The sequence below is a fragment of the Cynocephalus volans genome, chromosome 1 (assembly GCF_027409185.1).
Source record: "Cynocephalus volans isolate mCynVol1 chromosome 1, mCynVol1.pri, whole genome shotgun sequence".
NCBI lineage: Eukaryota > Metazoa > Chordata > Mammalia > Dermoptera > Cynocephalidae > Cynocephalus > Cynocephalus volans.
In genome coordinates this window covers 31048141-31059944 of record NC_084460.1, presented here as the reverse complement: position 1 = coordinate 31059944, position 11804 = coordinate 31048141, and the positions used below count along the sequence as shown (strand labels likewise).

Sequence of the window (11804 nt, the reverse complement as noted above, 5' to 3'; positions counted from 1 at the left end):
ACAATGTTGAGTAGAAGGGGCAACAGCAGAAATCCTTGTCTTGTTCCTAATTTTAGGGAGAAAGCATTCAGTCTTTCATCATTTCAGTATGATGTTAGTTCTGAGTTTTTTGTAGATACCTTTTATCAGTTTGAGCAAGTTTCCTTCTATTCCAGTTTGTTGAGTGTTTTCATCATGGCAGTGTGCCAGATTTTGTGAAATGCTTTTTCTGCATCTATTGAAATAGTCATATGGGTTTTGTCCTTTATTTTATTGATGTGGAATACTACATAGATTTTCATGTTGAACCAGTCTTGTTTCCTAGGATAAATCTCACTTGGTCATGGTATACAATCCTTTTTAAATGTTGCTGGATTCAGTTTGCTAGTATTTTGTTGAGGATTTTTTTTTTTTTTTTTTTTTGGTCTATATTCAAAGAAATACAAGTTTGCAGTTTTCTTGTGATGTTTTTGTCTGTTTTTGGTATCAGGGTAATGGCCTCATGGAATGAGCTGCAAAGTATTTCCTTCTTTTCTATTTCTTGGAAGAGTTTATCAAGGACTGATGTTAATTCTTCTTTAAATGTTTGGTAAAATTCACCAGTGAAGTAATTTTGGCCTGGGCTCTTCATGGAAATTTATTTATTTATTTATTTGGCAGCTGGTAGGTACAGGGATCCAAACCCTTGACCTCAGTGTTATAACACCACACTCTAACCAACTGAGCTAATCAGCCAGCCATCATGGAAAGTTTAAAACGACCAATTCGATCTCTTCATTTGTTATCGGTCTATTTATATTTTCTATCTATTCTGAGTCTGTGTCAATAGTTTGTCTTTCTAGTATTTTTTCCACTTTAAGTTATCTAATTTGTCAGCATATAGTAGTTTATAGTATTCTTTCATAATCCTTTTTATTTCTATAATGACGGTTGGGAGTTTCCCCTTTAATTTCTGACTTTTGTAATTTAAGTTTTCTCTTTTTTTCTTGATAAGTCTAGATAAAGTTTTGTCAATTTGTTGATCTTTCCAAAGAAGCATTTTTTTGGTGGCTGGCCAGGATAGGGAACCAAACCTCTGACCTTGGTGTTATAAGGCTGCGCTCTAACCAACTGAGCTAACCAGCCAGCCCACCAGCTTCTTGTTTTGTTGATTTTCTTTATTGTTTTTCTTGTCTCTATTTCATTTATCTGCTTTTACCTTATTTCTTCACTTATTCTGCTTGATTTGGGTTTTGATTGCTTCTCTTTTTCTAGTTTCTTAAGGTGAAAGGTTAGGTTATTGATTTGAGATATTTATTCTATTTTAATATAGGCACTTATATCCTTACATTTCCCTCTTTGCCTAACTAATTTTGTTGCATCTCATACATTTTGGTTTGTTGTGTTTTCATTTTCATTTACCTCAAAGTATTTTCTAGTTTATCCTGTAATGTTTTCTTTGACACACTGGTTACTTCAGAATGGGTTGTTTACACACATATTTGTGAATTTCCCAAATTTCCTATTGTTGACTTCTAATTTAAATCCATTGTAGTCAGAGAATACACTATAGAGCTTTCAATCTTCTTGAAATATCAAGACTTGTTTCATGGCCTAACATAGGATATATCCTTGAAAATGGTCCATATGTGCTTGAGAAGAACACGTATTCTGCTGCTGTTGGATGGAGTGTTCTAGATGTGTGTTAGGTCTAGTTGGTTTTTAATACTGGTCAAGTCTTCTGTGTCATTATTGATTTTCTGCCATTATTGAAGCATGTAGTATTGAAGTCTCTGACTATTATTGTTGAATTGTATATTTCTCCCTTCAATTCTGTCAGTTTTTGCTTTATGTATTTTGAGGGCTCCATTGTTAGGTGCATACATGTTTATAATTGTTACATATTCCTGGTGGTTTGACTCTTTTCTCATTATAAAATGTTCTTTATTATCTCTCATAACTTATTTTCTTAAAGTCTAATTTGCCTAATATTTGTGTAGCCATTCTGGACCTCTCATGGTTGCTAATTGCATGGCATATATTTTTCTACCCATTTACTTCCAATCTATTTGTACCTTTGAATCCAAAGTGTGTTTCCTATAGACCACATCAAGTTGGATCTTGTTTTTTGTTTAGTCTGACAGTCTCTGCCTTTTGTTTGGATTGTTAAACCATTCATATGTAATGTTACTATTTATATGGCTGGATATACATCTGCCATTTTTCTTTTGGTTTTCTATTATGTTTTAAGATTTTTCTGCTCCTTTACTGCATTCTTCTGCATTACATGGATGTCTTATAGTAAATCATTTTAATTCCTTTAATGATTTTTAACAATATTTTTTAGTTATTTTCTTGATCATTGATTTAGGGCTTAATTTCTCAGAATCTACTTCAGAGCTATTTATTTAATTTCTTTAGTTATTGCTTTTTAATAATAACAATCACCCCTTACATGCGTATAGTGCTTTGCAGTTTATAAATTGATTTCATATCCATTATTTTATGTTATCCTCATAACAGCAACAAGAAGTAAGCAGTAATATATTTCTATTACCATTTTACAGGTTAGAAAACAGAATCAGGGAGGTTAAGTGACAGCACAGAGTCACACAGCTAGATGATGGCAGAACTACAACTCAGGCCACATTTATCAATTCATATATTAGTTCATTCTGTCAAACACATTTATTTAATACCTATTACTGAACTTAGCATAGGAAGGAGGATGCCCCAGAAATGCCCAGAACATTCATTCATTCCAATTGTATTGAGCAGCTACTTTGTACCAATCCTGGGCTAGGTGATACAATATTTGCCTTTTGGTCAGCTCACACTCTAGAATAGAAGACAGAAATTATTATAATACAGGGTGATAAGTTTCTAATAGAGAGTGAATAGACATGCTTTGGGAGCAAAGAGGAGGGAATAAATAACTATGGATGGAGAAATCACAGACAGCTCCACAGAGAAAATGACATTTGAGCTAGGTTTCCAAAGGTGAATAGGGGACTGCTAGGGAGAGGAAAGAATACGACATGAAATGGTATGACCAGTAAAGACATGGTATGTTTAGGAAAGCAAGAGTGTTGTGGAGGGTCTAGAAGGTAGGTTGAAGAAGGAAGAGAGGTTAAAGATGAAGCTGGAGAAAAGACAAGTTGGTGTTGGATTGTGGAGAGCACTGAACTCCATACTAAGGAATTTAAATTTTATCCCATGGACAGCGGAAGAACTAAAGAATTCCGGGCGGAAGACTGGCATGCTTTAGAAAGAGCATTCTGATGGCAACTTTGTGAGGGGACTAGATGAGAGTAGGACGTGATTCTAGTGGTCCAGGTTAGAGATAGTGAATGCTTGAACTAATTCAGTGGTGGCATTGAAGGAAGGAGGTAATATACCATCTTAGAGCCTGAGTACCTCTAGCTCACACTCCAAGAGCTCACTCTTTTCCAGACTGGATTCTTCTCATCTTCTCTTTTCCCTTTTGCTCCCTCGCTTGGGATAAGGCCTAGTCTGGCCTTGATCTGGATGGACAATGTCCAGGTCAGGCCATTTAGCTTGAGGTCAGTGGGCCTCAACTTATAGAAAGCTCTCTTTTAATAATGTGGCTGAAGAGGAAATGTGTGTTGTTGTTTTTGTTGCTGTTGTTTGTTTTGTTTTGTTTTGTTTTCCAGCTAAAGAACACACTCTTTTACTGGGTTTTAGAGGTCTAATACTATGAAAGCCCAGACTATCTTTCAGGTCTCATTTTCTAGCATTCCTTTATTCTCCAATCACACTGGGCTAGTTATCCTTCCTAAAATTTACTTTGCTTTTTCCTCTTGCCATTATTATTACTTTTTAAGATTCCCTCACTTTTAGAAGAGGAGAGAAAGTATAAATCCCAGAACATGAAGGTTTGAACCCAGTTCTGCCACTCTTTCTACTTATTCTTGCTAAGCATGTTTCCTAATCTCAAATGAGGAGAATATCTATTTTACAAGACCTCAATGAGTATTAAATGATAAGCACAAATTAAAGAATTCCAAAAACTATAAAGCAATATGTAAATGATAGCTACAACAGTAAATCATATCTTTTTTATTTGTACATTTCTTCCAGTTATTAGGCCTTGTATTGTTCTTATTTGTATATGTTCTATCCACCCCCCCAAAACATTGAGTTCCTTGAGAAAGTCTGTGTCCTAATCATTTTGTATTTTCCAAAGTGCATAGCATAAAGCCCTATATATGGAAATTACTGATAAACATTTACTGAATGAGTAAATAAACTAATGAGGTAAGATATAGTGAATATTTGTGGGTTGTTTTTTGTTTGTTTTGCTTTTCTGTTTTGTTTTTGCTTTTTGGTTGCCCAGCATCTGAAACCCCTTCCTCTGTGTGAGTCTTAATGCAAGCCAAGGTCCTACCTCCCACAAGAGAAGTCAAAGGTACCTAAAGTTTCTCCTTTTCTCTCCTTGCAGCTAAAGATAAAGGCAACATGATCTAGTCTTGGTCATTTGGATACTTTCACCCAGGATAATGAACAAATGATGTAAAGACACAGGGGACAGAGGAGAATTAATTTAAGATAGAAGCATGCATTAGTGATGAAGGTAGTGGTTCCAACTGTGGTATCCTTAACTAGACCATTCCTGTGGTATGACTTTGGCTGTAAACCCTACTTCTACTTTCTGAGCTTGATTAGCTGGCCTTCCAATCAACTCTGAGGATTACTTGATAACCTTCCAATGTATTTATTTCCCTCTTAAGTTGGCAGAGTTGGTTTCTGTTGCTTGCAACTAAGAATCTTGGCATACCTTTGGGGTAAGGATTTGGGGAAAAAGAGAAAGCAGGAGCCTTTCATTTTTTTCTTTGCAAACTTACTTTGTATACTTCTGTGTTGTTACTGCTGTTGTATTACTTCTGTCATTTAAAAATATACTTTCAAAAAACATAATCTATAGCATAGTTGGGTAAAGAGAAATGGTAGAAAATAAAATTTGAAAATTAGGTTGGGGCCACTTTGTGTAAGGCCTTGAATGTCATTTTGAGGATTCTGAATTTAACTCAATAAGGATGGAAAACTTAAAAAACAGAACAATGACATGATCAGATCTGTGTTTTTTTTATTACTATGTAGAAGATGAATCAGAACATGGAGAAATGAGAGACAAGGAGAACACTTAGGAGGAGGCTATTGCCGTGGTCCAGATACAAGATCAAGAAAATGTCTCAATTTTGAAAGAGAAACAGGGAGACTCACAAGTTGAGTTTTCTGGAAGCAGATGCTGAGACAGAGTATGACGTGCCAGATGCTTACTAGGGGGAGGAAGCAGGGCTGAGTTGAGGGAGAAGTCAAACTGCAGCACAGATCCAACAAAGACCCAGCCCAGCCTGGCATGGAGCTCTGGAGTGAAGACTGCTCATCAGAGTTGTCCTGTAGTTGTCCATAATGGCTGGACCTTGATATCCCTGCCTTGCTCAGTCACTGGATGAGGGCAGCCCCAGGATGGGCATGACCTTGTTCAGGACTGTTCTCTGCAGCTGAGGCAGACACTGAAGGAACTGAAGCAGCTAGAGGCTATCTGCTGTCTATCCTCTCTGTAGCTAAACAGCAAGTCTCTCCTTGGAGGTATTCTGAAGAAAAGCAATCAGGTGGAAAGGAGGGAATGTACTCTACAGACATTGTATTTTGTAGGTGGGGATAAAGAAGAGGGAATAAATAAAGATTAACACTGTGGTCTCTACATTTATATGACTTGATGGGATTCTGTTATCCATTAATGAATAGTAAACAACAGAAGAGAGAGAACAGGTTTGGGGAGAAAAATAATCATTTTAATTTTGAACATGTTGACTCTGAAATGCCTGCAAAATATTAAGGTAGAGATGATTTTCAAGAATCAATGCAAATGGGGGGTCTGAAAATCAGAAGATACTGCTATATTCATCAACTATACATGTATTATCTTAAATATATTATTAAATACTCATAATGCCTTTATGAGGTAGATATTGTTTTATTTATACTCTTTTTGTATATTTTATGATACCTTTTGTGAATGAAGAAATTGAAGACATTAAGTGCTTGGCTCAAACTAGTAAAACTTGAATTTGATGACAAAACATATGCTCTTGAAGATAAAATTATATTGCTTCTCCATGGAAACCACCACAGATAGATGGTAAACCATGGAAGTCAGTAAGTCTCCAAGGAAGGGTATAGTTTAAAGGGGAACAAAAGGAGCCAAAAAAATGAAATTCTAAGGAAGCCAACATTTCCAGCATGAGGTGAGTAAGATAATATATAGTCAAAGGGATTGAAAAATAGTAGCCAGAACAGTTTTTAAAAATTTGAAGTACGGTATCCCATAAGTTAGGGTAAAAAGAGAGTGCCACAAAGTTGCAGATATCACAGGGGATGAGTTTGACAATTAGAGGTCACTGGTGATCTGAGAGCAGTTTATAGGGAAGTTAGACTGCAGTGGGTTGAAGAGTGAGTGGGAGATGTGAGAGTGGAAGCAAAGGGTGTATGCTACTTTTCCAGAAGTTTTGCAAAGTAGAGAAAATAATAATGCCTTATACATAAGTAAGGAATTTATTAATATTATTATTAATTGATCAACTAATTAATAACTCATTGCTTCCATTTTACTTGGATTTTACACATCCACCATTACTCTGGTTACTTCTTTCTACACCTATTATACTAGTGTCCCCTCTTAAGTCTGACGCAATTGAATGTTGTTTATTTTGGTTGTGGATGACTTGTTTTATTTGGTTATGTGTTTTGAATGCCTCAGGTGAGTCTGTCTATCTTTGGAGGATAAACCACAGACTCGCCCCAACCCCCCGCCCCAACCATCATCTGTCTTCCACGAAGACAGATAAACATTCACTTCTGAGACCAATTTGGCAAAGCATGTAAGTTCTCAGGTTCTTAGCAAACCAAGTACTTTGTCCATCTAGCCTCTCTACCTCCTGCCCCCTAAATTCTTGGCATGCAGATCTGAGAGAAGAAGGAGCTGCCACTCCAAATTTTCTGGGATATGGTGTCCCATGTGGGGAATCTGTTTGGCTTCCAAGTGAGCTGAGACCTTCTTTTGCCAGCCCCCTGTCAATCCAGCCCTTTCTCAGAGGGGACTGGAGAGTAATTAATATCGCCTTCCACCTGTGCACAGGAAGATGCCTACAGCCACACCAGCGATGATGAAACTGCCCACCAGGATGCCCAGGACCAGCGAAGTGTAGGAGCGGCCTGTCTGGCTCCCTGCAGAACATGCAGAGAGTTAGCCTGAAGAACATACCCCCAAGGAGTGCATGATTTGAGTCAAATCCCAAAGTATTTCTGTCCCAGTGGAAAGGGGACACTTCATCAAGTGACTTTTACTGTGTGCTCTGTCCCAAACCCCTGGCCCTGGGCCTCTTGTTGCTCAAGGTACCCATTTTTCAGGTCCATCCATTTCCCTGGAACCCGCCCCCTCCCTGACACACAGGCCTGGTCCCAGTCCCATCGTACCTTTCAAGTTTTTCATAGTGATGTGTTTCTCTATATACTGCACACAGGTGTCCTCCAGGAATTCCTGCACTTCATACCGAGTACGATTGTACTTGTTCAGCTGCTGCAGGATGTAGGTGACCACTCTGGAGGATGCCTTGGAGCCTTGCACCCACAAAGCTGTCTCTGGCTGGAAATTCACAAAGGAGCTCCCATTCACAGTCACTTCGAAGAAGACCTGGGCTTGAGAGCCCTCAGAAGGCAGCTCACAGCCCAGGAAGCAGCTGATGGTCAGAGGAACTGTAGATGGGGATTTAGGGTCAGAGGACTGTGTGGAGAGGTTGCCAGGGTGGGGGATGTCCACCATGGGGAAGAGGACATGGTAGGGGCTGTGGGGTCAGTGGCTCTGAGGAGACAATAGGCGGGCTGTGGGTAGGAGTTTGGGGTTAGACTGATGGAGGCTATGTAAGGAGGGGCCAGGGACTGTGAAGAAAATGGAGCACTATGAGAGAAAGGAGTCGGGGGCTAAGAGAAGAGGGAGTGGGGGCTTTGAGAGAAGAAATTGGGGTCCTTGAAGGGAGGGAGTTGGGGGTTGTGAGGGGAGTTATGAGCGAAGTCGTCAGCTTTTGTATGGAGAGGTGGCTGGAGGGCTGAGGGTAAAGTGTTGGGGAGGTGTGTGAAGCGAAAGAGTTGGAGGACTGTGAGGTAGCGACTGGGGAGTCTTCAGTGAATCTTCGGGGTCAGGATGGGTCGGGGATAGGGCCTCCCAACAGCGTCTGCCCCAAGAGGTATGCCAGCAGAAAGAGGGCCTGATGGAGGGCTCGCTCAGCTAAGACACCCGCTGCTCACCACCCAGCAAACTTCAAGGGCCCGGGCGCCACAGGAATCCTCAGGACAGCCCCGCCCCGACAGACCACGCCCACACAGCCACGCCCACCACAAGACCCCTCCCCGCACCCCGGTTCCTTCCATAAAGGCCCCGCCCCGTTCCCACCACAGCCACGCCTCCCACCCGCTGGGTCCCGCCCTCCAGCCCCGCCCAGGTCCCGCCCGGCGCGCGCCCACTCACAGGCCAAGCTGCGCTCCCGGTGCACCAGGAGCACTAAGTCCTGGAATTCACTCAGATAACGTCGCAGGCGGCTCTCTGTGCTCGCCCAGCTCTCGGGGTCCTGCAAGGGCTGCAGCTGGAGGATTGTGCTGTTTGTGCCCACGCCTTCTAGCCTGTGTGTCAGGCGCCCCCCCAGCGTCGCGTTGCCCCAGTGCCACACGTGATAGGGGTCGCGGAAGTAGGAGATCTGGAGCATGTGGAGGCTCTGCGGACCTGGGGACAGAGTCAGCGCGTTGGCCCGGGCCGGCGTGGGAGGAGGCGGCAGGCAGCGGGAGATAATGACCCCTTCCCAGAGGCCAGCCGCCCACCTTCTCGGCCCTTCATAAACTATAAAGTGCCATCCCACCTTTCCTCCCATTTGACGCTCACAATAACCCTGCCAGGAGGGCAGGAGAGGGATTATTATCTCCGTTTTACAGATGAGGAAACTGAGGCCTGCAGTGAAAGAGACACTCCTCTGTCTCCTTTCTCACCCTCAGTTCTTCCTCCCCTCATTTCCAGTTGCTCAACAAATCCTGGCCTGCAGTAAAATGCCAATTCCGTCTCCTGTTCCCTATCTCCTCTGCCATTGCCCTAGTTCAGGACCTCATCAGTTTTCATTTGGACTGGGGTGCTAACTTCCTGCCTCAGCCCCCTGCTCTCATTTCTCAGTTTCACTCCTAATCTGATCTCCACCCTGACCCAGGGATAAGATCACGTCCTTCTCCTACTTAAAGTCCTCCAGTGACACAAACTGCCAATCAAAAATAATAATAGCTAATATCTATTAAGTGCTTATTATAACCTGGGCTCTGTCTTACACACATTATTATCTTATTTGTGCCTTCCCCTCAATGGCTTGATTCAGTAGCTACTATTATTAACCCTAGTCTATATGGGAAACTGAGGCTAAGATGTTATAGCAGAGCCAAGGTCTGAATTCAGGCAGTCAAGTCAGGCAGCACTTTGAGCCACTCTGATACACTGTCTCCCCATAACATATTCATCCACAGGATCAAGTCCAGAGTTTTTAGGCTGGCATTCAAGGCTGCAGGTGACCTGGCCCCAGCTGCCTTTTCTGGCCTCTTCCCTGTGCTTAGATATATATTGGACGACTTGGGCGTTCCTCACGCTGCCTTTGGCTGACACATGAATAGTATGTCATGGTTCCTTTGCCTCTCTGGCACATTTCTGTTTGTGCTTCCAGACCCAGTTCAGTTGCCTCTCCTTGGAGAAATTTTCCTAATGCCTCTTTACCTTCCCAGACACAGTGGATCTATCTTAGTGATCCCAGTCAACTTTGTGTTAGCGTGTACCTCCCTGGATTCTCAGTGACTGTCTCCAAATACCCACAGGCTACACTGGACTCCTCCAGGCTATGGAAGCGTGTTTGGTTATCTTTGCCTCCTACACCCAGAAAAGGGCCTTCCACTGAGTTGGTGCCCAGAGAATGTTTGAACGAATCTAGGATTATAAATCTGTTTGTGTGTGTGTCTCGTCCATGTTTGCATTTGAGAAGTTGTGCTCTGAATCTGCAGGTGTGAATAAGTATACGTGTATGGGTAACCCTGGACAAGGTTCCTAACTGCTCTGTGACCCAGTTTCCTCCTCTGTAAAATGGAGATAATACTATTTCCCACCTTATGGGGTTTTGTGGAGGTTAAATGAATCAACACATGTAAACCATAGTGAGCATTCACAGAATACTCATTGAGTAGTTTGCTCCTTCTCTGAGGGGGAGACTGAAGCTACAGTGATCATGGAGAGGGGAGAGCAGGCCCCTGTGCAATTATAATGCATGGCTGTAACTCCCTTTTCCACTTAAGTGGGGCCACTGTAGGCAGCCTGATCCCCCATGAGTTCTCCTATTGGCCAAAGCTTCTCTTTCCCCCAGTTCCACCTCACCAGCTGCACCCAGTCTTTCTCCATCTTCCCTAGTCTTCCCTTTTGCCTCACCTATCTCAGCTCCAATCTTTCCCCAAGTCTTCCGTCAGTTCTCCCAGAATCTTTCCATTCCCTGCACCTCTCCTCTCGTCTCTGAGTCTCTGCCCATCTTTCCCAGGCTTAACTAACCACCATCACCCTCAGCTCTCCCTCTCCAGACTTCACCCCATTTCTCCCCTCTCTCTGAGGCTGATTCCCTCACTCTACCAATCCCTTTCCCATTTTTTCAGTCCTCCTGATTCCCCCAGCCTCCTCCATGGGCTTAACTGTACTTCCTCACCTTGGCGTTGGGACACAGACCAGTCCCCAGGACCCTGCCGGCTTTAGGGAGGGACCCTGCCGGCTTTAGGGAGAGATCTAGCCAGCTGCAGACACAGACGCTAAGGGATAAATTCTCTTCCGGTCTTGCGGTGTTGCCACATAGACTGAGAGTCTCCAGAACCACCCCGAGGCAGGAGACGTGCCCCCGACTCACCTTCTGAAGCTTCCTGGCTACAAAGGGTCCAGCTGGGCAGAAGCAGTAGAGGCAGCAATGTTGTCAACATCCTGGGGCTCGGGTTCTTGACCCCACCTGGGTTCCTGATTCGGGCAGGCTGGGGGCTCCGCTGGCTGCAGCTTAGGGAAAAGAGAAGTGAGGACTGCCTGGGAGAGCGGGAGGCTGAGCGGAGGAGGATGGATGGAGGCCAGGGGATGGGAGGAGGAAGAGGGTGTCAGGCTTATAAAGTGTTATTCCTACTGTGTCTCATTTCCTACTAGGGGGCCGGCCTTCCTCTGTCCCGCCCTGCATCGCACCCTCCTGCCCAGACCTGCCTTTTCCCTTCTCCCTGGGCTGCTTCTGAGGAGGGAGGAACAGGGAGCGGAAAAGGGGGAGACGGGATTTGTGAGAAGTCCTTGCCTGCACTGAGTCAGGGGGTGGGGCATCTGCTTTTAATTGAGAACAGACTCCAGAGTGTAGAGATCAGCAGGTTACTAATGGAGAAACTGAGGCTCAGAGAGGTGCAGTTACTTGCCCAAAGTTTATACATCGTAATGGTGACAAATCCGGGATTAGGATTTAGTTTTTCAGGTATTATGTTACATTTTATCAGAATTTTAAGTAAATAGCAACTACACAATCAGGGATCTTACTCTCAGAAATAGTCACAAAATGAGTATAAAGCAGCTCACTACAGCATTGTTTGTAACAGAAGAGAATTATGAACAATCTATATAAATCTTAATAGAGGATTGGTTACGTAAAGCAATATTTTTCAAAGTGAGGTCACAATTATTTATTAGTGGACAGTGAAAACAATTTAGCAGGTCATGATTAGCTTGTTTTTTAAAAAATGAAATA

The 11804-nt window shown here is 42.8% G+C and overlaps 1 protein-coding gene across 1 annotated transcript; it reads right to left on the bottom strand.

Moving 5' to 3' along the window:
- Positions 1 to 6511: 6511 nt before the first annotated feature.
- On the bottom strand, positions 6512 to 11205 carry PROCR (protein C receptor). The gene is made up of 4 exons (XM_063113888.1): positions 10944 to 11205; positions 8507 to 8758; positions 7459 to 7737; positions 6512 to 7209 (listed from the first exon to the last, which is right to left on the bottom strand). The coding sequence occupies exons 1-4, from the start codon at positions 11011 to 11013 to the stop codon at positions 7094 to 7096; spliced, it is 717 nt and encodes a 238-aa protein (XP_062969958.1). The 5' UTR covers positions 11014 to 11205; the 3' UTR covers positions 6512 to 7093.
- Between the last annotated feature and the right edge of the window lie 599 nt (positions 11206 to 11804).

Excerpts from the sequence above, each read along its gene's own strand:
- PROCR (XM_063113888.1), bottom strand. The coding sequence starts at position 11,013 with ATGTTGACAACATTGCTGCCTCTACTGCTTCTGCCCAGCTGGACCCTT. Across the intron at positions 8,759-10,943 it reads TAGCCAGGAAGCTTCAGAAG|GTCCGCAGAGCCTCCACATG; the intron begins GTGAGTCGGGGG and ends CTCTGTCCCCAG. Across the intron at positions 7,738-8,506 it reads CCGGGAGCGCAGCTTGGCCT|TTCCTCTGACCATCAGCTGC; the intron begins GTGAGTGGGCGC and ends CCCCATCTACAG.